The sequence below is a fragment of the Notolepis coatsorum genome (assembly GCF_963971535.1).
Source record: "Notolepis coatsorum genome assembly, chromosome: 17".
Taxonomy (NCBI): Eukaryota; Metazoa; Chordata; class Actinopteri; order Aulopiformes; family Paralepididae; genus Notolepis; species Notolepis coatsorum.
In genome coordinates this window covers 92,205,413-92,231,369 of record NC_140181.1, presented here as the reverse complement: position 1 = coordinate 92,231,369, position 25,957 = coordinate 92,205,413, and the positions used below count along the sequence as shown (strand labels likewise).

The 25,957-nt window shown below is 39.9% G+C and overlaps 1 protein-coding gene across 1 annotated transcript in view; it reads left to right on the top strand.

The window, feature by feature from the left end:
• Window positions 1-12,255: 12,255 nt before the first annotated feature.
• Window positions 12,256-25,957, top strand: part of LOC311244143 (negative elongation factor C/D-like) — a gene marked incomplete at both ends in the record, with an annotated part of 51,839 nt that continues 38,137 nt past the window's right edge. Inside the window, 5 exons of the mRNA XM_084333551.1 lie at window positions 12,256-12,312; window positions 13,150-13,265; window positions 17,887-17,996; window positions 18,894-19,003; window positions 21,840-21,947. Of these exons, the coding sequence (XP_084189677.1) occupies window positions 12,256-12,312; window positions 13,150-13,265; window positions 17,887-17,996; window positions 18,894-19,003; window positions 21,840-21,947 (501 nt within the window). The remainder of the gene's footprint in view (window positions 12,313-13,149; window positions 13,266-17,886; window positions 17,997-18,893; window positions 19,004-21,839; window positions 21,948-25,957) is intronic.

Below are 25,957 nucleotides of genomic sequence, written 5' to 3'. Positions count from 1 at the left end.
GAGAGGGAGTGAAGCCGATGTGCTGTAGTTGTGGTGGGGAGCATAGTGTAGCGTTTAGGGGGTGTGAGGTGATGAAGAAGGAGGTCGCGGATCGGAGAGTGAGAAGGGAGGGTAAGTTGTCGTATGCTGAGGCGGTTAGCAGGGTAGGACAGGGCAGCCAAGAAAGGGTGCAGGGGGTTGAAGGAGGGCATTTGGCAGAGAGGGTAGAGCAGGTGGAAAGAGAGAGGGGAAGGGATTGAAATTAGGTATTGTGGCCTTCGTGGCAGGGGTAGTTACTGGTATGGCAGAGGCTAAGGGTAAAACAGCGATGGTGAAGATGATTGTTAGGATAGCGGTTCAACATCTGGGATTGGAAGGTCTGGACTGGGAGGTGGTGCTTAGGGAATTGGCTGAGGGGGCTGCGAGGGACAAAGCAGCCCAGAAAAAGATCGCAGGGGGCAAGGAGGGTCCCGCGGAGGGGGGCTCAGACAGGAAGTAGCAGCGTTAGCTGCACTCCAATGGACAATGTAGTTGATGACGGGGTCCAGTAGAAGAAGAAGAAGAAGGTGAAGTAGAAGAAGACGAAGAGCCCATACAAAGAATTGTGGAGGGCAGTAATACGCCACGATGCGTCTACACTGCCGGAAATTCAAATACATTTACATTTAGTCATTTAGCTGACGCTTTTATCCAAAGCGACTTATAAGTTCTGTGCGACAAGACAGCAAGAAGGGTATAACTCTATCAGCTGAGTAACAATTTTCATCAAAGTGTTGCGTGTTACAGTGTAGGTTAGTTTATTAGGACAAGTGCATGACATTAAGGTTAGTCGGGTTTTTTTTTTTTTTTTTTTTTTTTATCATTTCAGATAATGGTTGAAGAAGTGAGTCTTTAGTCGACGGCGAAAGATTGGACGGGATTCGGCTGTCCTAACTGGGATGGGTAGTTCATTCCACCATTGTGGGGCAAGGGCTGAGAATAGGCGGCTTCTCTTTGATGACCCTCCGGGAGCTTGGATAGGAGTAGATCTGAGGCGGCCAGAAGATGCAGAGCGTAGGGGTCTTGAGGGTGTGTAGTTAGAGACCATTGACCGGAGGTAGGCGGGAGCGGTTCCCTTTGCCGCAAATAAGAAGAAGAAGAAGCTCTCATTGTGCATCTTGAACAGATAGACTAAACAACACATAGATTGAAGCCTGCATTTCTCAAACAAGATGCCGAAGGTGAGTGTCCACAACGGCTAGCTAGCTGTCCGCGCGGGGAAATTGTGAAGGTGTGGGTGATGCCTGTGCACCGCCGGCCAACGGAAGAGGGTCTATGAATTGTTGAATAGATACACAAATGTTCTAGAATGTTCTATTATGACATCATACTGTGACATCACAAATGTTCTAGAATGGTCTATTATGACATACTGTGACATCACAAATGTTCTAGAATGATCTATTATGACATCATACTGTGACATCACAAATGTTCTAGAGTGTGCTATTATGACATACTGTAACATCACAAATGTTTTAGAATGTTCTACTGTGACATCATACTGTGACATCACAAATGTTCTAGAATGTTCTGCCATTCATTCCTTATGACCAATATTTCCCGTTTAAAGTCGATTTGTAGCCAAACGGTGCGGTGAAACATTCCAAAAAGCTATAGCAACTCGAGTTGGACCAAGCCGGTAGTTTTTATTTTTTTATCCACTTTTTCTCCCATTTCTTTTCTATTTTTCTCCCCCCCCCCATCCCAATTTCGTGTTTCCAATTCTTCCCTCCCCTGTCTCGAACGTTGCCAGACCATGCCTCCCACTGGTCGGGTGCAGTGATGACGAAGCCTTGCATCACGTGTCCCCTCCGGTTCACGAGGAGGCAGCCGTCGCATCTTTTCACCTGTACAGCGCAATCTCTCAGCGAGAGCTGGGCTCGAACCCAGCATCTCCTGCGTTAGTGGCGAGCGCCTTGCCCACTGCGCCACTTAGCCGCCCTCAAGCCGGTCGTTTTGATACCTTACACTTGTGTGTGGTGTGAAAGCTCTGGGAGGAGTTAGTGGACAAAAATCGGCGGAATAAATAATAAATAAATAAAAATAAATAGTATAGATTACAATAGTGTGGGTGGTCACCTCACTGTAATCAATGTGGACGCACTGGACGGCCACCTCTTTCTCAGTAAGGCTCTCCTTGAGTGACTTCAGCCTCTGGAACTGGTGCTGGAGGGGAAGGGATGAGCGAGCAAGAGCCCATGTATTGTATTTATTATTTGTATGCCTTTTAATTTACATTCATTCTGATTTAATTACTGGACTGTCATTATTGTTATTATTATTTCTGTTATTGTCCTGTGATTGATCATTTACTATTGATTATTATTGTTACTGTATTGTTTGTCTTGTTTCATGTTAAAAAAGATTAAAAAAAAAAACATTTGTTAAAAAATGTCCCATCAATCGTCTCTGGCTGTTGTTGGGCAGGGTCTTGGGCTCTCCGGTGGGTGGCTCTCTTCTCAATGGTGCCTATCAAAGGTGCTGGTCCTTTTTTGTTTTTTCTTGTAGCCTTCTAAGCTGCTTTGTTAGGTTAGAGTATTTTCGGGACTGGATTTCCAGTTGATCTTTTGTGCCCTCAGTTTTGACCTCAGTGAGGTTATGGTTGCCTTCCTTTTTCTTCCTGCTTTGGGGGTGGAGGTCTGCTCTGGTGTTGGGCAGTTCAAAGGTGGCTCGGGAGGGCTTGGTACTACCTGGACATCCTGCATCCTCCTTTTTCTTCTTGCTTTGGGGGTGGACGTCTGCTCTGGTGTTGGGCAGTTTGATGGTAGTTCTGGAGGGCTTGGTGGTACCGGTAGGCCTCCATCTTGCTCCGGTACCTGTGCGGCATCTGGCTCATTGATGGAGGGAGGGGTCAAATATAAGATGGCATTCAGTGTTTTCTTTTTAGCATAATGCCTGTTCGAATTTTCTCTCCATTGTTTTTGTTTCCTTTCATATTGTTTGGAGGTAAGATCTTCCATTTTCTTGATCTTACCATTTTTCTTTCGTTTTTGATATCTAGAAATGGAAAGGAAGCATACCATAAAATTTGGAAAAACATATATGGACAGACCCTACACTAGTGTGTGTGCATACTGTATGTGTGTCCTACAGTAGGGTTCTCCGTGTGTGTGTGTGTGTGTGTGTGTGTGTGTGTGTGTGTGTGTGTGTGTGTCCTATAGTAGGGACTGAATGGCTTACAAAGTGCGAGTGTGTACACATCCTCTAGTAAGGGCCAGAAAGCTGGACATCCTATCAACTAAATGGCTTGTATGAGGCTTCCTATAAACTAGCATGTTTGCTAATGACTGTACCATTTCCAACCCCCTAACCTCTCTCTCCTTCCTTCTGTACTCGTCTAGCAGGTCAGGGTTGTTGTAAACCTTTTCTCTGAATTTTGCTAGCCTAGCCTTTGCTAACGGTTTCTTTTTCTCAGTGGCTGACTGTCTGCAATGAAACAGGAAAATTAGTAAATTATAGGGATGTCCGATATTATCGGCCGACCGATATTATCGGCCGATATCGGCAGTAAAATGTGATATCGGAAAATATCGGAATCGGTAAAATTTTTTTTTTTTTTTTTTTTTTTTTTTTTACATTTATTTAACCTTTATTTACCCAGGCAAGCAAGTAAGAACCAATTCTTATTTTATTTATTGTCAAAAGTATGCATGTTGGTTTAATTCAACAACAAGAGATATGTAATGTTAATTTTTACTTTTTTAATTATCATATTTTGCACAGATAATGCTTACATTTAGAAAGCCTTTTGAATGCATCCAGTGAAATTATTAGTTACCTGAAATTATTAAGTTTTTTGGGGGGGGAAACCCTGCATATATCGGTATCGGTTAATATCGGTATCGGTATCGGTATCGAAATTAAGAGTTGGACAATATCGGAATATCGGTATCGGTAAAAAAGCCAATATCGAGCATCCCTAGTAAATTACATCAAAATGAACTGTTGATGATACACATTTTATTATTACTATGTAATTACAACCTTATGAACACTTAATGTTGAAGTGTTACCAATTATTACTATTTAATGACAAAGTTATGTGATGTGTTACCAAATTCTCATTGCCGAAAGAGAAGTTCTCATTACCAAAACCCGCATTAAAATGTTGCGGTATATGAGAAGTGTGTTGCGGAGGATGAGAGGAGTTAGCATTTTTAGCTAACAATGGAGAAGCCATGATGACATCGGCAAAACAATTTCATGGCACATGTTAGGAATGTATTAACCTTTGTATTGATCAAATATTGATGATCAAAACTTTTTTCAAACAAGTAATACTTCATGTTTCAGTAATGAGAATACATTTTGTCGTGTACAAGGGCTGAAGCCAGAAGTTAGAACTTTTAAGTGTTAACCATTGAGGTGACTTAACTTACCTTGTAGCCATCTTCTAGCTTGTCTTCTTTGTGATGCATCATGGGACAATAAAACTTTATTTAAAAAATACTGTAGTCTTAACAGGAAGGTGAAAACTGTTGCGGAGAATGAGAACTGCATCCATGGACATTGTTTTCCACAAAAAAATCATTAATTTGTAAATTTAATTGTATAATTCATCAGAATTTCCTTGATGACACAAATAAATAAACAATATTAATAAAGTTTTAGAGAAACATTTTGAGTTTATTAAATATAAAATTAAGTCAATGGTCCATAGAAATCAATGTGGACGCATTGCGCTAATGAGAATTTAAGCACAAAATGTACAAAAATATTAAAATAATTCATTGTTATGAGTAAACAACTCATTGTACAAGAAAGAGCAAATTTTTATCTTTAATATTATGTTTTGTTTACTTGAATAAATGCTAACCTTTATTTAGAAAAGATCACGGCCATGGTAAATCATTGATTTCATGAGAATGAGTTACTCTTGGCTACATTTGAAAAAGAAACACAACATTGTACTTATTTGAGATAGCCGTGTCAGAGATAATGACAGTTTGGCAACATGAAGTGAGGCTAAGCGTCGGAAACCTACATTTTCAACAACGGACCAGCACAATAAATGTGGTTATTTTCTCGGTTTTCTTCAGCTTTGCTTTGTTACTGTCTGCAGGGAGTTTCTCTCGCTTCTGAATGGTTTCCAGCTATGTTAGCTGCTGCGACAAAACTTTTCCTCTTGGCATTCGTTGCACATATGAACTCAGCATACTCCCTTTCCATGATTAATCTGCAAGTGTTGAAGTTTCCAGTGTTGCTGCCACCCCTAGAAATACTTGCGTCGCAGATATTACACTTGGCTGTGTCGTGTTATTCCACAAGTATACATGTGAGTCCTCTGTATTTGTTTGTGAGTGTCTTCATTCTGTTAGCTCCACCATACAGGTCCGTTATTATCCACTCTTAGTCTACTCTGCCCTGCATACCTGTCTGTGACCCCAGTACGGTGGCCTGTACTCTATGTCGTATTAATGCACACACATTAGCATAACACCACAGGCGGTTTTGCCTTTTTCTTCTTTGAGCTTAAAATAACTCCATACAGCTGACATGATCGCGGCGCGCTGCTAACAAGTTGACTTACGTTTAGCTAATGCTAACATTGTTGTCACGCTACTACTGTTCACGTGATGGCATGCTTTACGGCATGTATTGGATCTGAAAATACTTCCTGTTTTTCCGATATCCAATCCTGTGAATTTGGCCAGTATCGGACCATGCCATCCCTAGTTCCTTTTATATTATCCTATGGTAAACTGCAGGCATTTCAAATTGAGGTACATGTGCATGTTTTAACAAATCAGGCAACCTGAATACCTAGAATAAGAAGCACACCAAAAAACAAAACACTGATATTTTTTACATTTAGTTAAATTATTAATGTTCGGTTATGACATCATACATCACGAATGTTCCAGAACGTTCGATCAGGACATCATACTGTGACATCAGAAATTTTCTAGAACGTTCGGTCATGACATCATACTGTGACATCACAAATGTTCCAGAACGTTCGATCATGACATCATACTGTGACATCACAAATGTTCTAGAACGTTCGGTCATGACATCATACTGTGACATCACAAATGTTCTAGAATGTTCTATTATGACAAATAAGACGGTTCAATGACCGTCTAAATCCAATCAATATTCCTGATGCCGTTTCAATGTAAGGTTATAAAAATAAACATATAAACATTCATACAATACAATATAGCTTTGGCTCCTACAGTCAACATTCCCCAAAGATATATCACACACGAAACAAACTGATCAGATTATAATGGAGATGTTGCACAGTGCAATCCACTGAACATTTATTGTTGAAATATGTCACTGTGGTTCATGAGCTGAATATATAACCTATGGTTTCAAGGGATGTTAAACCTACTGTAGAATCAAAGTAAATGTTAGTGATTCAAATCCTCATTTAGAGGTAGGGGATCCACCACAGCTTGCCCTGCTGCTCTTCTCTACTTCTACACCAGCCAGAACTGGTGGAGTGTTCTCCATGGATGGTGGGTCAGGTCCAGCATCGCCTTTTCCATCTTTTTCCTTCTCCCGGTAACCTCTGGATGCAGCCTTCTCCCTCTCCGATAGCTCATCTGACTTCACATGGAATCTTGCCCTGTTGTTTTCTTCTGAAACAATAGTGTATAATGTGATACTAATTCTGGTGGGCTAAATTACATACAAACTTAAGTTCAAGATATTACAGAAAAGGTCATTCCTAATCCTACTAACATGACAGTTTGAAATACACCAGAGAAAGATATACTGCATGTTACCTATAGTTTTTTTTACCTCTCTCTTTTCCTGGCAATATAGTCTGCATTGACCCGCTGTCTGTAGTGAGCAGTCTTCTCTTTGCTTGTTTGTGCCATCTAGAAAATAGGTTAAACTAGTTAAACATGACTAATACATGTACAATTACCTAAATGGAATGTCATGCTATACCATTTTAAAAATGTTCTCATAAGATGGTACAATACTCAAAAAGAAACGTTAATCCCTAAATAGGAATGAAAAATTACAGAAATGTTGAAAAATACATGTTAAAGTATACAAAGAGTTATGCTAAAACAAAGAACTTTATGTATATAAAACATGAATAAAATATAAATATACAGAAACTACAAATACAGGACATAATTAGGGTTGCCACCTTTGACTAATTGAAATAAGGGACACAAAATTGTTTGGGCGGTTTTGGGGCGTTTTTTGGGCGAAAATGGACGGATTATGTCACTATTTATTTTTTTTACTTTATTTCGGTTTTAGGGTTAGGGTTAGGGTTATGTTATTTAATTATTTTGGGGAGCCAGCCCCCCAAACTCCTGAAGTGCATCCGTCTGTATGGAGAATGGGAGGGGTTTGTCTGATGTTAAGGCCTTGAGAACATCACCCACTGCCTTTGGAGCAAGGACGTCTTTGAAAAGGGCCTCTGCCTTTGTTCTTCCTAAAGTCATTTTCTTTACTATTTTAGAATCATGTAGAACCTTTTGATTGAGCTTGTGTGCACAGTCAGCACTGTTGTAGCTGAGGTTGTGTTTAACCGTGTGGTATACCTGTGTCACCTCAGCTGCAGAGGGGAGGAGTGGGATGATCAAATTTAAATGAAATGAAATTGAACAGTATGACATTGACTTTTATATTGTTGTCTGAACACTATTTATTTATGTTTAAGTATTTATTTAAGTATTTTTGCATTTATGTATTTATGAATTATATTATTTATGTATTAACTCAACATTAATGAACAATCAATCATATTAGTCAACTGAAATAGCCCTAGACTATGCCAACATAGTCATGAATTGAAAATGGGGGACCCTGATGTAAACAATACGAAAGTCTTTCTCTGGTCTGCAGTATTGAGCTGTGCTGTATTGTACCCATTCTGCAATCTGTTAATAAAGTTTTCAATCAATCAATCAATCAATCAACATCAGATTCAGCAGCCAATATGTAGGCTGCCTCTGCCAGGGCAGGTATAGAAATACTGACATCTAGTTAAAAACACAACCAGATAAATAAGATGTAATTAATAATATCCCATACCGAATCAATCTCAGGAGATGTTTCAGTCATGAAGAACTGTGACACCTGTGCTTGGGTCCTTTGAGTTCTTATATTTCTGGCATGTTGTTTTCCGGAGGCATGCTGTCTGATGTCCACAGAAAACACACGCCTACATACTTTACAATTAGCTTTGTAAACATCTCCATTGACACTATCAACCCAGGGATTTGCCTCTTCCAACTCAGGTCTGTATTTCTGGAGGCGTTTTGTCTTTTTAGGACGCGGTGGAGTAGATTTTTTCAAAGCGAGCGCGCAGACAGAGGTTGGGGACAGCTGCGGCACAGAACTCTTCCTAGCAACGTGAAAGCGCTAATTCTCATTGGTCGGTGAGCTGCTGAGCGCACGCCCACCATAACAGAGTTGCCATGTCTGTTTATTTCCCCCGACTTTGACTATTTTGGCTTGTTTTTGAACGCCGGCTGGCTCATTTCTCTCACTAAACTGGAAACCTTACAATACGGAACATAGGGCGTCCCTTATCAGTTCAATACGGAACGCGTCTTTTAGTTTACAATTACGGAACGATTCCGTATTTTAAGGAACGGGTGGCAACCCTAGACATAATCGATCATGTAAAACACTCAGCAGTGGTCGCCCCACATGATACTCGGTCGCCCAGATGATGTTTTTAAGGTCAGTCAAATATTACAGGCTAACCATTAGCTACAGAAACCAAACTAGCTAGCTCTTACCACATGTCACTATCAAATTCATCATCAAAATATAGATTTTCAGATTAAACGTATTATTCACAGTTTTGGGGTGGTCGTCCCACAAGACATCCAAAAGTGGCAAGTACATTACAGCAGTTAAAAAAGAGATTTATTTGCCAATATGAAAGAGACTTACTAACCTGCTAGTTGTTTCTCTGGGTCCCTCACATGTGACTGGCTGATGCAACATCCTGTCCTTGAGGTGGTTTCAAAATAAAAGTCCCACAATTGTGTTTTCTTGATGGTCGCCCCAGATGATATTTCATAAAATTAACATATGCGGACAACATTCGTTTGTATATTATGATGGAAGTATATGTGCAAATGCTTCATAATTTTGTCAATGAATGCAAAACATGTTTGAAATTATGCCAAATAGGGCAAGGGAAATATTTAAATAGATTTAAAGTGATTTTAAGCCGGTTGTCCAAATAGAAGTCAATGCTGGACGGTCGCCCCACATGGACATTTGACACTTCAGATAGCAGAAAAATTACCAATAACTAAAATGTTTGGAGGAGTTAGAGTGGGTCTGTATATGGGGAACGTATTAGAGATACATGTAATCTTTTTAAGAATTTGAATGTTTTTTTTTAAGGTAAGAAATTCAGTGGGACAGAAAAAATAGGCGTCACGTCATTTACCTATATAGTACTGTTACCCAGAGATCCTGACAGAGTATATATTCTCGAAGTCAACTTCCTGTCTGTTGTTGCTAGGCAACTGCGGCGTGGGGGAAACATGCACCCCGGGTACATTGTGTACGGTTCATTTAGTGCAAAAACGGATCGGAAAAGCGGCAAATTAAACACAATCAAGGGTAATTTTCTTCAGTGCATCACAATGCCAAAGAGCTGCTGTGTTATGCTTTGTACTAGTAATAACATAATCAAAAATCCAAATCGAAAGTTTTATAATACGAGTTGAGGCATCACGGATAGCTGGCGGCTATCAAGAGGGCACATGTAGACTCAGACGGGAGAGTCGATCAAAGCAGACCCTGGCCCCCAAGTCAAATCATACGTATGTCTGCTCTAACCATTTCATAACAGGTGAGAATAAGGAACAAATATGTATATCGTAAATTAAGTTTTATTGGCTGTGAGGCTGTAAACAGCAGAGAAATGTTAGCTGCTAGCTACTTCACCATATAACGTTAGTCCATTCTCTTCAAGTAGCCTTCATGCCTTTTTTTTCGCCTTAGAATCACCAGAAAGGCTTTCGAAATTGTGAAATGTCATGTTGGCCTCAGTATTTTCAAAACAAATGATATGAAAAGGTTATGAAATGAACAAGAATGTGATAAAATATGTAATAAAAATGGAGCTCAACGCATACATCAACGCATACAACGCATACATACAGGTTGAAAAAACCCTCAGCTCAGAACTAGGCAAAATCTGCACCTGGCTCGATGATAACAAACTATCGTTACACATGGGCAAAACAGAGTCCATTCTCTTCGGTTCAAATAACAAACTCAGCAAGACCGACGGCTTCTCAGTTACAGTGGGTGACAATATTGTCACAAGGAAAGATGAAATTACATACCTGGGTTCCATCCTAGAGGCTAATCTTTCCTGTGACAAAATGGCATCCAATGTAATAAGAAAAGTCAACCAACAAACTAGATTCTTGTACCGGATCTCCTCTCTGGTAAACAAGAATACCCTGAAGACTCTGGCAGGAGCACTCATTCAACTACGACTATGCTTGCACCTCATGGTACCAAAGCACCTCAAAGGCGCTAAAAACAAAATTGCAAACATCTCAAAACAAACTGGTCAGACTACTGCTTGACCTTACTTCTAGAACCCACCTCACCCCTGCCCACTTTGACAACCTAGGATGGCTTAGAGTAGACGACAGAGTACAGCAACTTGCAATGGGCCTGGTCTACAAGATACACTACACGACTAAGGTACCCATGTACATGTCAAAATACTTCCCAAAGGTCAGTGAATACCATGATCACAACACCAGAGGGAGCTCCACAAATCATGTTAAACCCAGATTCGGCTCAAACAAGGGACTAAACACGTTTAGCAATTATGCCACATCAATGTGGAACGCCCTACCCACAGCTGTAAAGGAATGTGAATCACTACCCACTTTCAAAACCGCTCTTAAAGAGCACCTACGGGAGACTGCAATTCGAAACTGGCCCCTGTAAATGTCCTAACCCAACCCAATGACCAAGTATGGTTTTGTCAATATTCCAATGTACAGTTTTGCTTGTACAGTTGTACAGTGTCCCCCACCCACCCACCCCTCCTACCCAACCCCCCCCCCCCCCCCCCACCCCACCCAACCACCTCCAATGTACAGTCCCCCCCCCCCACCCAACCTCCTCCAATGTACAGTTTCTACGTCAAATGTATATACTCTCTTTTCTGGACTCATTTTGTATCACAAACAAATCTGGTATGTCATAAATGTATAGATGGAGCAGTACTGTCTATCTGTATGTCATGTATGTAATGTATGTTATGATGAATTGAAAATGGGGGACCCTGATGTAAACAAGACGAAAGTCTTTCTCTGGTCTGCATCCCCTTAACAATTGTATGTATTGAGCTGTACTGTACTGTACCCATTCTGCAATCTGTTAATAAAGTTTTCAATCAATCAATCAATCAATACATTTGATCGTATAAATCTGTTTGTTTTCCACGATACCAAGATGGCGGCGGTCTCGTGACATCAGAGTGTCTTCGAGAATGGGGAGGAGACTGTACATTAGGCGTCAATGCGAGCACAATTGCTTCAAGAAGGGTGTGTTGGCTGAAGATGTGGGAGCTAACGTAACGTGAAATATAAAATATCAATGATGCAGTTATCCAGCTATTTACTGGCCGTCTGCCTACTACCGACATGCTTGACTTTTATTACTGTAGTATGAGCGACATGCTAATATATTCCCAAAGTAAGAATTTAAACATATGATTCAGAGGGACTGGTGGACACCTGTAAACCACTTTAAACTATGCACAAATAAATACAAACATTCATAGCCCCTATACAGATCCAGATATATTTAAAACTGACCTTCTAGAAAGCCAATGAAGAATGAAATGACTGAATATTATTAACTAAGGAAAGGATCCCCTTGTAGAAGAGCTAGATGCACTGATTTGCCCAGGAACCCAAAGGCACTATATTAGGCAGGAACTGTCTTTCATACTGAAATGTTCCAGGGGGCCACTGAAGTCTGCAAGTGGTCCTCAGCCAGGCCAGACGTTGACTGTAGTGCTGTCAGTTCAGCCTGTCGGCCCAGAAAACGAGGTTCAGCTGTAACTGAAGGCCTAGGTGTCCGTGAACTTGAAGCACCATCTTCTGCCCTAGATAGCAATGCTCAGTAGGTTGAGGGAACCGCTAGTTTCTAGCTGTTTCCAACTTTCCATGTGACTTATTGATAACTCAGTAGAGGCACAGCATGCTTATGCTTAATGTTATTAGCTTTCTGCTTGCAGTGTGCTGTACTAGAAGCATGCTGCTCAGCACTATCTGTAATGCATCCTCAGCCAGCACTGTGGAGAGGCCTCTGGTAGATTCACAACTGTGTGTGCAGTGAGGGAGTTGACTTAGCCTATTGGACTCCTTTGTTAAGAGTTTGTAAAGGGAAATCCACCCTAAACAGAATCTGCACGTGTTTTCCTCCAGTCTTCAACAGTCCAGTTGGCAGTTTGCAGTAATGCACCTTGTGTGTGTTTCACACTGTAGACGGGTAGGCTACCATAGACCCAAGATTGTTCTTGTATGGTGAAAACTGAATGTCCACACGGCGCACACGCACTAGATTATAGGGGTGGTAATCGCCAGAGGCCCAACAATAGTATTGTCAATTTACGATATTATTCTGATTTATTACCTTTCAACTACAAAACTTGGTCACCATCTGCAATTCAAATATATATAGAATAGAATAGAAGTACTTTATTAATCCTGAGGGAAATTCAGCACCACAGAGATCGCTCACAATAAACATTTAGGTAGTCAAAAATAAGAATACACTGTCAAAGATGAACATTCTAAAATATGTATAATATACAATACAGTCCAAAATATACTGTAACATGTTAAAAGATATACAAGGATTTATACAGTGTTGCAAAGTAAAATCGCATATAATATATCTGTTTTATCTAATAAGAAGTCTGTTCATCTCACGTCAATAATTTTTATTGCAGGGGGAAAAATCGATACTTGTGTCTAAATATATTGCCACTAAAATATTGCAATACTATGCTGTATGTATTTTTTTTCACCCCCACTAGACTGGTTGTGAGGCTAAGCCTGTATATACAGAGGTGATTTAGCCTCCACTCCACTAATGTTACTAAGAGCAAGACGGGAGAAGTGATGTTGCCCTTTACCTTCTCAGGGCGAGGATGATTATGAAGGGGGAGAAAACGACGAGAAGGTCCAGGAAGACTGTCTGAACAAGTTCTCCAGCAGAGATTACGTCATGGAGCCTGCTGTCTTCAACACCATGAAAACGTGAGCATAAAGCACGGCTGCATCCTGGACGGACACACGCGAAGGAAACAAACAAACCCCACGCACTGAAACTGTTGCTACGTTGTAGTTTATAGATAGTAGTAGATCTTTCATGCCAAACCAATATGGTGCAATGCCACAGCTCATTCGCCACGGTTGTCGATTAGATTCAAATGTATTGTCATTATCCAGTGATAATAATAATAACTTTATTTGTATAGGACCTTTCATACAGGGGATTGCTGTTCAAAAGTGCTTTACATCAGTAAGAAATAAGACATAAAATCAGTGTAAGACATACAATCAGTGTAAAACAAGCAGCAAGAGCAAAGCATAAAGTGGGATAAAATGATGCAGATATATTAATCAAATCATATCAGAAACTGATGCTTTTGATGATAAAAGTATTATACAAAGACCCATCGGCCATGATTATAACAGGTAAAATCACCTCCTCACTCTTTCCTGTGTCGCGCTCATCCAGACAGGGTTGCCCTCTTAGTCCCGGACTATTTGCTCTATCCTTAGAGCCTTTAGCACAGTATATAAGACAATCCCAATCCATGGAGCCAATCTCAATTAAGGGCACACAGCATCATATTAGTTTATATGCGGACAACGTAATATTGTTCATGCAAAACCCTACCACCTCACTGCCTCATCTTCTCAAGCTGATTGATGATTTTGGCAATCTATCGGGATTTAGGATAAACTGGCCAAAATCAGCCTTCCTCCCACTTAATGTCTCTGTGAAGACTACAATCCTTCCAGGAAGTATACCAATGGTAGAACACTTTAGATGTCTTGGAGTTGAGATATTCCCTACTATATGCCAAACAGTGAAGTATAATTATACAAGACTCCAAGATAGGATCACAAATGACTTTGACAGGTGGTCAAAACTTAAAAACTCAGTACAGGCCCGAGTATCAATAGTTAAGATGGATGTTTTACCTAGAATCAACTTCTTTAGTTCAATGTTACCGTTACCTCCCCCTGATGGTTACTGGAAAAAATTACACTCCACCGCATATACATTTATTTGGAACAACAAACCTCCACGAATAAAAAGATCCACCGCACAGAGAAACAAAGCCGACGGAGGTTTAGCATTTCCAGACTTCTACCACTATTTTAAAGCGTTCTCTTTAAGGGGAGACACTGCAGGTGAATAGGGTAATTTGTTTTACTAATAGATATCACAATGAAACTTCCCCAGTTGATTACTTATATTAAGACAAGACTTTTTTGTATTACAAGTTTTCTGAAATTGTATGTTTAAATATGCAAATGAGGCATGATCTACTTAAATATGCACTAATTTGCATATAATTCCAGGACAGAAATCTGAACATTGGATAAAGCCATTTTCAAAATTATAGTTTCATTTTGTTGACATATTAGAGCCAACGGTTATTACAGAGGGGATTTTGGATATCTCTTTTTATCACTCCATAAATCAGAAAATACTCCATTCAGTCCATTTTTATGGTAAAATTCCATATTTCGCCATGTTTTTAGGAATAAAATGTGATATAAATCTGGGTATGAATGCGATATCAACAAACCCTTCTGTAAATACCTTCAGAACATAGATATGAATAGAACTGGAAGGTCTGGTGTATGTGAGTGCTACTGAAGTGGAGATTTCTGGCTCAGAGTATGAGGAAAAACTCTTAAAACTCATTATTGGGAAAACGCCTTCAAAGTTCTGTATTGTAAAATGCCATACTTTTTTTTTTAAACAGTTATTTACAAACACAATACCTAATCAAACCATTAGTAATAGACAACCTAAACACATGTTTGATAACTGAATAATAATAATAATGATGTTATTGAACTGAACAGAACTACACACAGGCTACAAACAGTGTAGTACAGTGTAGTACCCCCTAATAGGCAAAAAATATTTGAATAGATATCACTATGAAACTTTCCCAATTTGTTATGTACATATAAACTAAGAAAAAACATATTGCAAGTTTTCTGACATTTATGTTTATATATGCAAATGATGCACTTCCCCATTAAATATGTGCACATTTATGGATGCAATAAGGCAAAATGATGTAAAATAAACAACTAAATGTGTGTTATTGACGTTTTATTGTCACTCGTTTCATAGAAGACATGTTTAGGAAGCAAAATATAACAAAATCTCAAAATCAACAAAAAAAGTATATTTGACTATTCACCTGCAGTGTCTCGCCTTAAGACCACTGATCACCTGGTTTGATTCTCAAGCATCTGTATCCTGGAGAACATTAGAAGAAAACATAGTGGCACCACATAGACTGCAGGATATAGTATACACCAAATTATCAATTAAGCAATGCGACTTGAAATTTGGTACTCTTATTACACATGTAATTCGGATATGGCGTGACACACAGAAAAAATGCACTAACCCACATAAATGGCATACTTACTCCCCTATTCAATAACAATGCACTCCTTATTGCACAACGACCTATCAGATATCCCAAATGGGAAAAGCAAGGCATACATACATTGGGAGATATCTTCAACGAACGGGGTTTCTGTAGCTATCATGAAATTTATAACCAATTTAACCTCACCAGCTCCACTTATTATTTCTATATACAGTTATTAGCAACTTTGAAGGCTCATGGAGTCCCATTAAAGATACCACTTGAGCACCACAGATATCACAAATTCTTCTATGAAAGGGAGAGGCTTCGTATCAGACTTTTTATCATCACTTACTTACGTCTTCGTATATGGAGTCCTCCCCCTAGACTCAGTCTGGAGGAGGGATATACCAGACTTGGAAGTAGATTTTGATTGGCAAGAAGTCTGGGCAAACGTTCGACTAGCATCACGCAACCTGGATCATCAACAGATTAATCTTAATTATATTCATAGGACTTACCTGACTCCTATAAGATTGAACCGAATGGGGCTTAAACAAGATTCTCTATGCTCCTTGTGTTCAAAGGGCGATATCGGTACATTTATACATATGTACTGGGAATGCCCCCCTGTTAAGATATTCTGGGAAGAAGTAACCACGCAATTATCAGAATTTTTATTTCTGAACATACTTGTACTGCCTTCTGTATTGTTGTTGAATGATGTTTCTCAAATAGCAGCCACTAAACAGCTAAAGAGACAAATTTTGTCCGGTCTTACGGCTGCTAAAAATCTGATAGCATCACGCTGGATTCAACCGGATAAAATGTGCCTAAAGGTATGGGCTCTTACTTATCTCAATGTGATTTATCTAGAGATATATACAGCAAGAATTTTAGGTGTCAATGAAGCCAGCATTGCAATCTGGTTAGAAGTGGTGGAGAGAATAAAGGTTAGCATATGAATTGTAATCCATAGTTAGAAACGAAATAATGGATGGATTATCCAAGGGGGGTCCTGGGGGGGGGGGGGGGGGGGGGGAGAAGAGCGAGTAAGAGCATATTATGTATGTATTGTATTGTATTGCAAGTATAATGTATATATCTCGTAAACTACATTTATATTGATTCAAATATTGGAATGTATAATCCTGTGATTTATTGTGGATATTTACTGTTAATGCTTGTGTGTCTAGTTTTATGTCATGTCAAAAAAATAATAAAAAAATTTGTTCACAAAAAGAAACTGATGCGTAAAGGGGCATCTATTCAAATGTATTGTCATTATACAGCACAAGTACAGTACAACGAAAAGCAGTTTGGCATCCAACCAGAGTGCAAATGTAATGGTAAAGTGCAACAGCAATGTAGAGGTGATTAAACTGGCTATAAAATATATCAATTAGTACTACTGAGTAATAGAGCACTGCTGTATAATGACAATACATTTGATTAGCACTGCTAATCAGATGTATGTACAGAGTTGTAGTATAATATGTACAGTGATACAGGTGTAAAGACAGTATGGTAATAGTCATACTGGCCAGCAGCGTAACCAGTAAGAGTAGGATATGTACAGATATAGATATAGTATCTACAGATATGTAAAAGGAATATGCAGGTAAGTACAGATAGGTGTCGATAGATATACTATATATGGTGAGAATAAATATATATATATATATATATATGGTATGTACAGCATTATTGTACATGCTATCATACAGAGCTATGGGTTATATGCAGGTGTATAAGTAACAGGGTTCGTACGGGTGCTGGAAATCCTTGACAATGCTTGTATTTCAATGTGGTGTTTTCAAGGTTTGAAAAGTGCTTCAATTGTGTATAAAGTGCTGGAAAGTTAGTCAATGTAAGAACCCTGAAGTAAATATATACAAGAGGGGTTATATGCAGGTATATTCAGACAAATATGGATATATATGCAATAAATAAATACATTAAATAAAAAATTTATATTTTGTCCATGGTATGGTATTTATGATTTTGTATGAAAAACTCTATGATTGTATTGTTATTGATATCATGCTAATATGTCTATACTACTATGCGCTCAGAGTGTAACACTGATGTCCGACACTGTTTGACGAACAATGTTACTGACCCTTAGCTGCCAGAGGTGTACCCTTCCTGCTGACTTGTTGTTCACAATCTGTAAGTGGCTTTGGATAAAAGCGTCAAGCTAAATGACTCAATGTAAATGTGAGAGAAATCATTTATATCCGCAGGTATATCCATGCAGGTGGCCTTCCACAACAAATTATCGCGCTCCTGTCGGAGAACTACTCCGCTGTGGCCCAGAGTGTGAACCTCCTGGCAGAGTGGCTCATCCAGATGGGTATGCACTGGGATTCCTGGTCCCCACACAGCAGTGCTGCTTGCATTGCTCACTCTTGGGGCTGGTGGTGGTGGTGGTAGGGGCCCTAGGGGGGGGGGGGGGGGGGGGTTGGTGGCTTGGTGTTGTGGTGGAACCGGAGAGGTTAATTTTGCGCGTGGTCAGATCTACGTGTTTGATACAAATGTATTGATAAAGTATTGATAGTCAAATGCAAATTCAGGCTGTAGTGGAGGTCTTGCTTCTCTGGCCACGAGGACACCAAGATCCTCCCCGATTCTGTGAGCTCGCTCTTAAGTTTTCTGGCAGGGGGGGGGGGTGTGAAACAGAGGGTAGGGTGTGAGGGAAGAGGAAGGGAAAGAGGAGGGAGACAGTTTCCTCAGAGGAAAACTTCCACAGTGTTCAGGGTGGGCAAAACAGCACCAATACTGAATACTGAATATCAAAGGCTATGTTCACACTGCCTTAGTGCTCAATTCTGATTTATTCAAGATCAGATTTGTTCACATTATTGTAAAAATGTGGCCAATATCAGGTTCCAGTGTGAAATGTTCACACGCCTGAACTGACCCACATGCGCAAATGAACGATAAAGAAGATAGACGTAGAAATTGTGACAAATGTCAATCTAGAAAGACGAAAAAAGTCTATGAAAATATCAGATTCCATGTGATTTGTGCTGTTCACGCTGTCATGGAATGAAATCTGATCTGAGTCACATATGAGCAAAGAAATCAGATTTGGGCACGCAGATGATAGACGATAAACAACATATATATCTATTGCCCAGCCCTTGTCAGAGTTGTCCTAACCGTGTGAAATCAGTTTAGATACTAGAGTAGTCCGTGTTCTTCCGAGTCATGTCAGTGAAAGGTTTCTTTTCTTTGCTTTCGATTGCAGGCGTAGAACCAACTGAGATCCAGGAATGCATCGAAGATCACCTCAAGAGTATCCTGATCAAACACTTTGACCCCCAGAAAGCTGACTCCATCTTCACAGTGGAGGGAGAGGTACGACCTCAGGACTCAACCTCTGGGCCAGTTTCCCCCAATATTGAGAGTAATTAAAGGTGCTAGAGAAGCCGGTCCTCGCTCCACAATGGTGGAACGAACGTCCCACCACATTCAGGACAGCCGAAACCCGCCCAATTTTCCGTCATCGACTAAAAACACACTTCTTTGATCAATATCTCAAATGAAAAAAAATAATATATATATATTAACCTTGTACCATCTTTCACTAGTATCCACTCTGCTACTGAAGTAGTAAAGGCTTCTGTTCTGATAAGATCAGAACCGGCTGTTGATCTCCCTCTGCGTTGTGTATGGTTCCCCTAAAAACCTTTTACTACCAATAAGACCTAATGGTCTTTGTTTGACGACCAGATGAGCAGCAGGAGAAATGGAGGAGAAGGTAGTTATTTCAAAAGTAGTGGTTTATTAAAATCCACAAAGTTATACAAAAATGATCTGTTTCAATTAAAATAAAAAACGCTATAGTTGTGATCACTAGACACTATGCCGTCTGCGATCCCAACTAGACTAAGAAAGTAGATTGTTGAATGGTAGTTGTTGAGTTGTCTTTGTTCTCTGGCTGATGAACAAAGAGGAAAGTCTGTTCTCCCTCCAAAAAGTCCTTTGTCTGTTGGTCTCCTCTGCCGCTTCGTCTTGCTGTGTGATAAAGGTGAGATGTTGTCCTTGTGGTTCCGTGTCAGAGTGATCTTCCCACCGTCACAACACCCCCTCTTATTTCAAAAGCCTGGAGTCTCTCGTGATGTCACCAGAGTGACATCACCAGATGTATTCCTCCAATCCCAGGCCTCTCTACGTTTGAATTTGAAACAAGGGGTTGTCCTTTGCAAGCCAACCCTCTATTTACTGTGTTTTCCAGTCAAAGAACAACCACCGCCTAACTACCATAATACTTTTTATTGATCTCACAATATATATATTTGAATTGCAATTGATTACATAAACACAGAGATATCATAATTGAACACATTCTGTTACCATTAAGCCTAATTTCACCTTAAGTGAAACTAATCTTACAATGCAGGGGATTAATTCTGTAACACAGTCTGATGACTTTCATTGAATAGCTACAAACAGTTTATATTTAGCGTTCATTAATAATATGTTCCCTCATGATTTACCACGATTCTTTAACCTAAAAAACCACATTGTGTTGAGTGATTACCTTTGAGCTAGTATAATTCCATCATATAATCACACCATTCTATTCTATTTTAGGTTGCACTTTAGTTTGTATATTGTATATTTTGTATAGTGTTTTGTATAGTGTTTTGTATAGTGTTTGGACTTACTTTTTTACTGTATGAAGCACATCCTCAGGGGGCTCATACAGAACCTTTAGAACCTTTTATGTACTTTTTACGTGACAAATAAAAACAAACATTGAGCCACTAGATGTCCCGCTAGAGCGCCAGCGTGTCTCGACTAGCAGCACCTTTATCCAATCAGGCGCGTTTGGGGAAATGGGAAGTAGGGAGGGGATACGTGTAACATGTAAACAACAACATTAATTTTGGACCCGCCAACATTTCTTAAAGGATACATTTATGAATCAGTCATTTCTTTGGGGGAAAAGCAATACTTTGCACCTTTCTAAAAGCTCTGGATGTACTGTATTTCTTATTGCGTTTTTGAACCCTAGCTGTTTTTCCTACTCAATGCCAATGTTGTCGACCGGCAGAATCTCAGCACAGTCCGTGTTGCTTTCATACTGGACCCCTGCAGCTACACTTAGTTATCCACAAACTAATGCAACGTCAATTGAGTCTAGCTCCATTCTGTACTCAAGCCCCCGGATCCACAAACCCACTGCACTCAAAGTAGATTTTTAGCATAGATTTCAGGGCTTCTACAGACAGGAGCGGTGACCCCATTGACTTGGCATTAGTCTGTGGATAATTAGTCAGAGCTGTGGGGGTCCAGTAACTGCATGGATTATGCTGAGAAAGGACTCTACTGACGACAACATCATTAGTAAGAAAGAAACGGGGCTAGAGTTCAAAAGTTCTGTATTAACTGCATGCATGAGCCTGGTCTCTTTTGAAAGATGACATTCTGAAGTTTCTGATACAATAAAGAGAATTCACTTTTAGTGCTAATGAAATAGAGTAACATAGGTCTGAACTTGAGTTGTAGAAAAACGTGTTACTCACGTTTTTCTGTAGTAGTTAGTAGTCCAGAAGTAGTATTTCCCCAAAAATTGGTATGGCTGAGAAAACACCCTGGGTCCATAGCCGGAAGTATTGTGTAGTACATGTCAAGATTTCATAAACATCTGTTCAGAAATGAGTCTGCCGTGTACTTTGGCGCACGCCTCACATATTGGCATGTAACTCGAGAACCGCTGAACGGATTTTGTCTCCTAAAAATATGCACACCTGAGCCGCTAGAGGCCAAAGTGTCGGTGGGCAAATCGTCCTCAAGAGGGCCCACATGTGACATGTGGGCCGTTGCATGCTAAAAGCAACATCATACGGAAGGGAGCGCTTTATTCTGTATATCAGCACTTTTTTATTTACATTTATTGTACGACTCTGAAGTCTGTTGTTTATACTCAATTTATACCCACCTACTGCTTTCACTGTCTACCCATATATTCTGTATGAAAGCATGTACAACAGTGATGAATATACAGCATATTTACACTTGTATATTTACATCATATCATCTGCTACATTTGCACTCTGGTTGGATGCCAAACCTATGTACTGTACTTGTGCTGTATAATGACAATACATTTGAATCTAATCTGTTTTTACATCCAACTTTTGGAGTGTTATGGATCTGTGTGTTTAATCCCTGTGGTTCTGTTTAGACGCCTGCTTGGCTGGAACAGATGATCGCCCATGCCACGTGGAGGGACCTGTTCTACAAGCTGGCCGAGGCCCACCCCGACTGCCTGATGCTCAACTTCACCGTCAAGGTAGTCCTGCCCTGACGGATCATTCCTTTAGAAGAAGATGTTTTCAAAATGAACGTGTTTTAGTTGTCACACTTTTGAGTACGGATGTACAGTAATATGGTAAACCAGGCTATGATGGAGGGTGTAACAGTGTAAGTTAGTAAGTACGTTTTTATTTCTAAAGCACATTTAAAACAACTGTAGTTGCACCAAAGTGCTGTACATATAAACGGATGTAAAAATATAGTAAAAACATGTTAAAGAAAGCAATACAAATACGACAAACAAGTAAGATAAAAGAAATATATATATAGAAAATTACACAACATGAAACAAGGTAGGTGTGAGATCAGACTATGCAGTTTAAAAGCTCAAATGTGTTGTGGAAATTTTGTTTTATCAAGTCTGGTGAGCTTAAGAGAAATCGAGATCCAGTCAAAAGGATAGAAAAGAAAATAGTTTATTCTGTGCACAGAGTCTCATACAATACAAGACAATCTGAGAAGTGAGTCCAGAGTGTTTAATAACTCCTTTATAATGTAAAACACAATCTGAGAAGTGAGTCCAGAGTGTTTAATAACTCCTTTATACTGTAAGACACACAATCTGATAAGTGAGTCCAGAGTGTTTAATAACTCCAGGCTTTATACTGTAAGACACACAATCTGAGAAGTGAGTCCAGAGTGTTTAATAACTCCTTTATACTGTAAGACACACAATCTGAGAAGTGAGCCCAGAGTGTTTAATAACTCCTTTATAATGTAAAACACAATCTGAGAAGTGAGTCCAGAGTGTTTAATAACTCCTTTATACTGTAAGACACACAATCTGATAAGTGAGTCCAGAGTGTTTAATAACTCCAGGCTTTATACTGTAAGACACACAATCTGAGAAGTGAGTCCAGAGTGTTTAATAACTCCTTTATACTGTAAGACACACAATCTGAGAAGTGAGCCCAGAGTGTTTAATAACTCCTTTATACTGTAAGACACACAATCTGAGAAGTGAGTCCAGAGTGTTTAATAACTCCTTTATACTGTAAGACACACAATCTGAGAAGTGAGCCCAGAGTGTTTAATAACTCCAGGCTTTATACTGTAAGACACACAAGGTTACAAAGGAAAAAAAAACGCTTGGCCATGTACAGTCTGGCTGTTTCTCTAGCTATGGCAGAAGTTCCAAGGTACTAGAAAATGGCTGGCTATGTCTTTGCTGAGAAGTGAACCCAGAGTCATAGGTAACCCTGAGCTAAATTTATACAGTAAGAGAATGTCAGAGTGTTCCATAGTAAGCAGATTTTTTTATCCACTTTTTCTCCCCATTTTCTATTTTTCTCCCATCCCAATTTTGTGTTTCCAATTCTTCCCTCCCCTGTCTTGAACGTTGCTAGACTATGCCTCCCACTGGTCGGCTGTAGTGAAGATAGAAGCCTTGCATCACGTGTCCCCTCCGATACACGAGGATGCAGCCTGTCGCATCTTTTCACCGCAGCAGCTCGAACTCTCAGTGGCAAGGAGTAACGCGTGGGAGGCTCACGCTGCCCCCGATACTTCCTGTTTCCGCCACACCGGCGTCACCCAACCGACCTGTAGGAGTCGCTGTCCACAACGTCCGATCCCCACCCACCGGCTTTCCCACCCCCTAATACTGCCAATTGTATTAGTATGACGGCCGGCCAAGCCGGTAGCAACGCAGAGAGCTGGGCTCGATACCAGCATCTCCTGCGTTAGTGGCAAGTGCCTTGCCCACTGCGCCACTCAGCCGCCATAGTAAGCTGATTTCTTTTTTTGTATTTTCTTTTTTTATTATTTTTTAAACAAACACATATACAAACATGACAACACACGATAAGATATACAAGCATTAGTTGTCAGTGCACATCCAATGAAATCACATTATAGTTAATTGTCTTATATAGGATATACCCCTAATACCTGTTATCTAAAAACCTACACACATATGCTCCAGCTCGAACCCCCCCCTCCCGGACCCCTCCTTGGATAGTACCTCCATTATCCCTCGCTCCTCAACCAGACACTACCATTATAAGCTAGCTTTTATTCTCTCCACCACTTCTAACCACATTGACATTTTGGATTCATTGAGACCCAGAATTCTTGCTGTAGATATTTCTTGATAAATCGCATCGAGATATGTAAGAAACCAAACTTTCCGGCACATTTTTTCCGGTTGAAACCAGCGTGATGCGATCAGCTTTTTAGCTACTGTGATACCCGATAAAACCAATCTCTTTAGCTGTGGATTTACTGCAAACTCAAAAACATCATTCAATAGTAATACAGAGGGGTGTACAGGTATATTCCAAGATACGAGTTTTGATAATTGTTGGGTCACATCTTTCCAGAATGTCTTAACTGGTGGGCAGTCCCAGTACATGTGCATAAATGTCCCTTCGTCACCATTTGTACATTGGGAGCATTTGGAGTCTTGTTTAAGACCCATTCTGTTCAGTCTTATAGTATAGGAGTCAAGTATGTCCTGTGAATATAGTTAATATTGATTTGTTGATGATCCGGGTTCCTTGATGTAAGTCGGACATTTGCCCAGGCTCCTTGCCAATCAAAGTCACTTTCCAGGTCTGTTATATCCCTCCTCCAGGCAGAGTCTAGTTGGAGGGTTTCATACGAGGACGTTAGTAATTGATGATACAAATCTGAAACAAAACCTCTCGATGTCTCTCTTTCATAGAAGAATTTGTGGTATCTGTGGTGTTCAATTGGTATGTCTAATGGAACACCGTGAGACTTCAAACATAGCCGTAACTGTATGTAAAAAAGCCATGTGGACTTGGTGAGATAAAGTTTTTTGCATAGTTCTCTATAACTACAAAAACCCTGTTTGTTAAAAACATCCCCTAATGAGTGTATGCCTTGCTCTTCCCATATAGGGAATCTTATAGGTCGTTTTTCAATTAAGAGTGCCTTGTTATTGAATAAGGGAGTATGATTGTGCCATTTATGTGGGTTAGGATATTTTTTTTGTGTTTCACGCCATATCCGGATCGCATGGGTAATTATGGGGCCAAATTTCCGTTCACAGTGCTTGATTGGTAGTTTAGTGTATGCTATGTCCTTCAGTCTATGTGGGGCTACTATGTTTTCTTCTCATTTTCTCCAGGATACTAATGCTTGGGGATCAAACCATGTTGTCAATGGTCTTAATGTGTACGCCTTAAAATAGTGGAAAAAATCTGGAAATGCCATGCCACCGTCTGCTTTATTTCTCTGTGCGGTGGATCTTTTTATACGTGGTGGTTTGTTATTCCAAGTAAATTTGTATGTGGAGGAGTGTAATCTTTTCCAGTAACCCTCTGGAGGGGGTAACGGTAGCATTGAACTGAAGAAGTTGATTCTAGGTAGTACATCCATCTTAACTATTGATATCCGTGCCTGTACTGAGTTTTTAAGTTTTGCCCACCTATCAAGGTCGTCTTTGATTTTGTTTTGGATTTTTGTGTAATTGTGCTTCACCGTTTGTCTTATGGTGGGGAATATTTCCACACCCAAGCATCTAAAATGTTTTACCATAGGTATCTCTCCTGGGAGGGTTATATCTTTTTTTGCAGGGGTGTTAAGTGGAAGGAAAGCCGACTTCGGCCAATTTATCTTAAATCCCGATAAATCACCAAAGTTCTCAATCAACTTGAGCAGATGAGGCAATGTGGTGTTGGGGTTTTGCATGAATAATATTACGTCGTCCGCATATAAACTAATTCTATGTTGTGTGCCCTTGATTACGATTGGTTCTATGGATTGGGATTGTCTTATATATTGTGCTAAAGGCTCTAATGATAGATCGAATAGTCCGGGACTAAGAGGGCAACCCTGTCTGGCTGAGCGTGATACCGGAAAGATTTTGGAGATGATTGTACCTGTTGTAATCATGGCCGATGGGTCTTTGTATAATACTTTAATCATATCAATGAATCCTTTTCCTAACCCCATCCTTTCTAATACTGCCCATAGATACGACCATTCCAGCCTGTCAAAGGCTTTCATAGTGTGGGATAT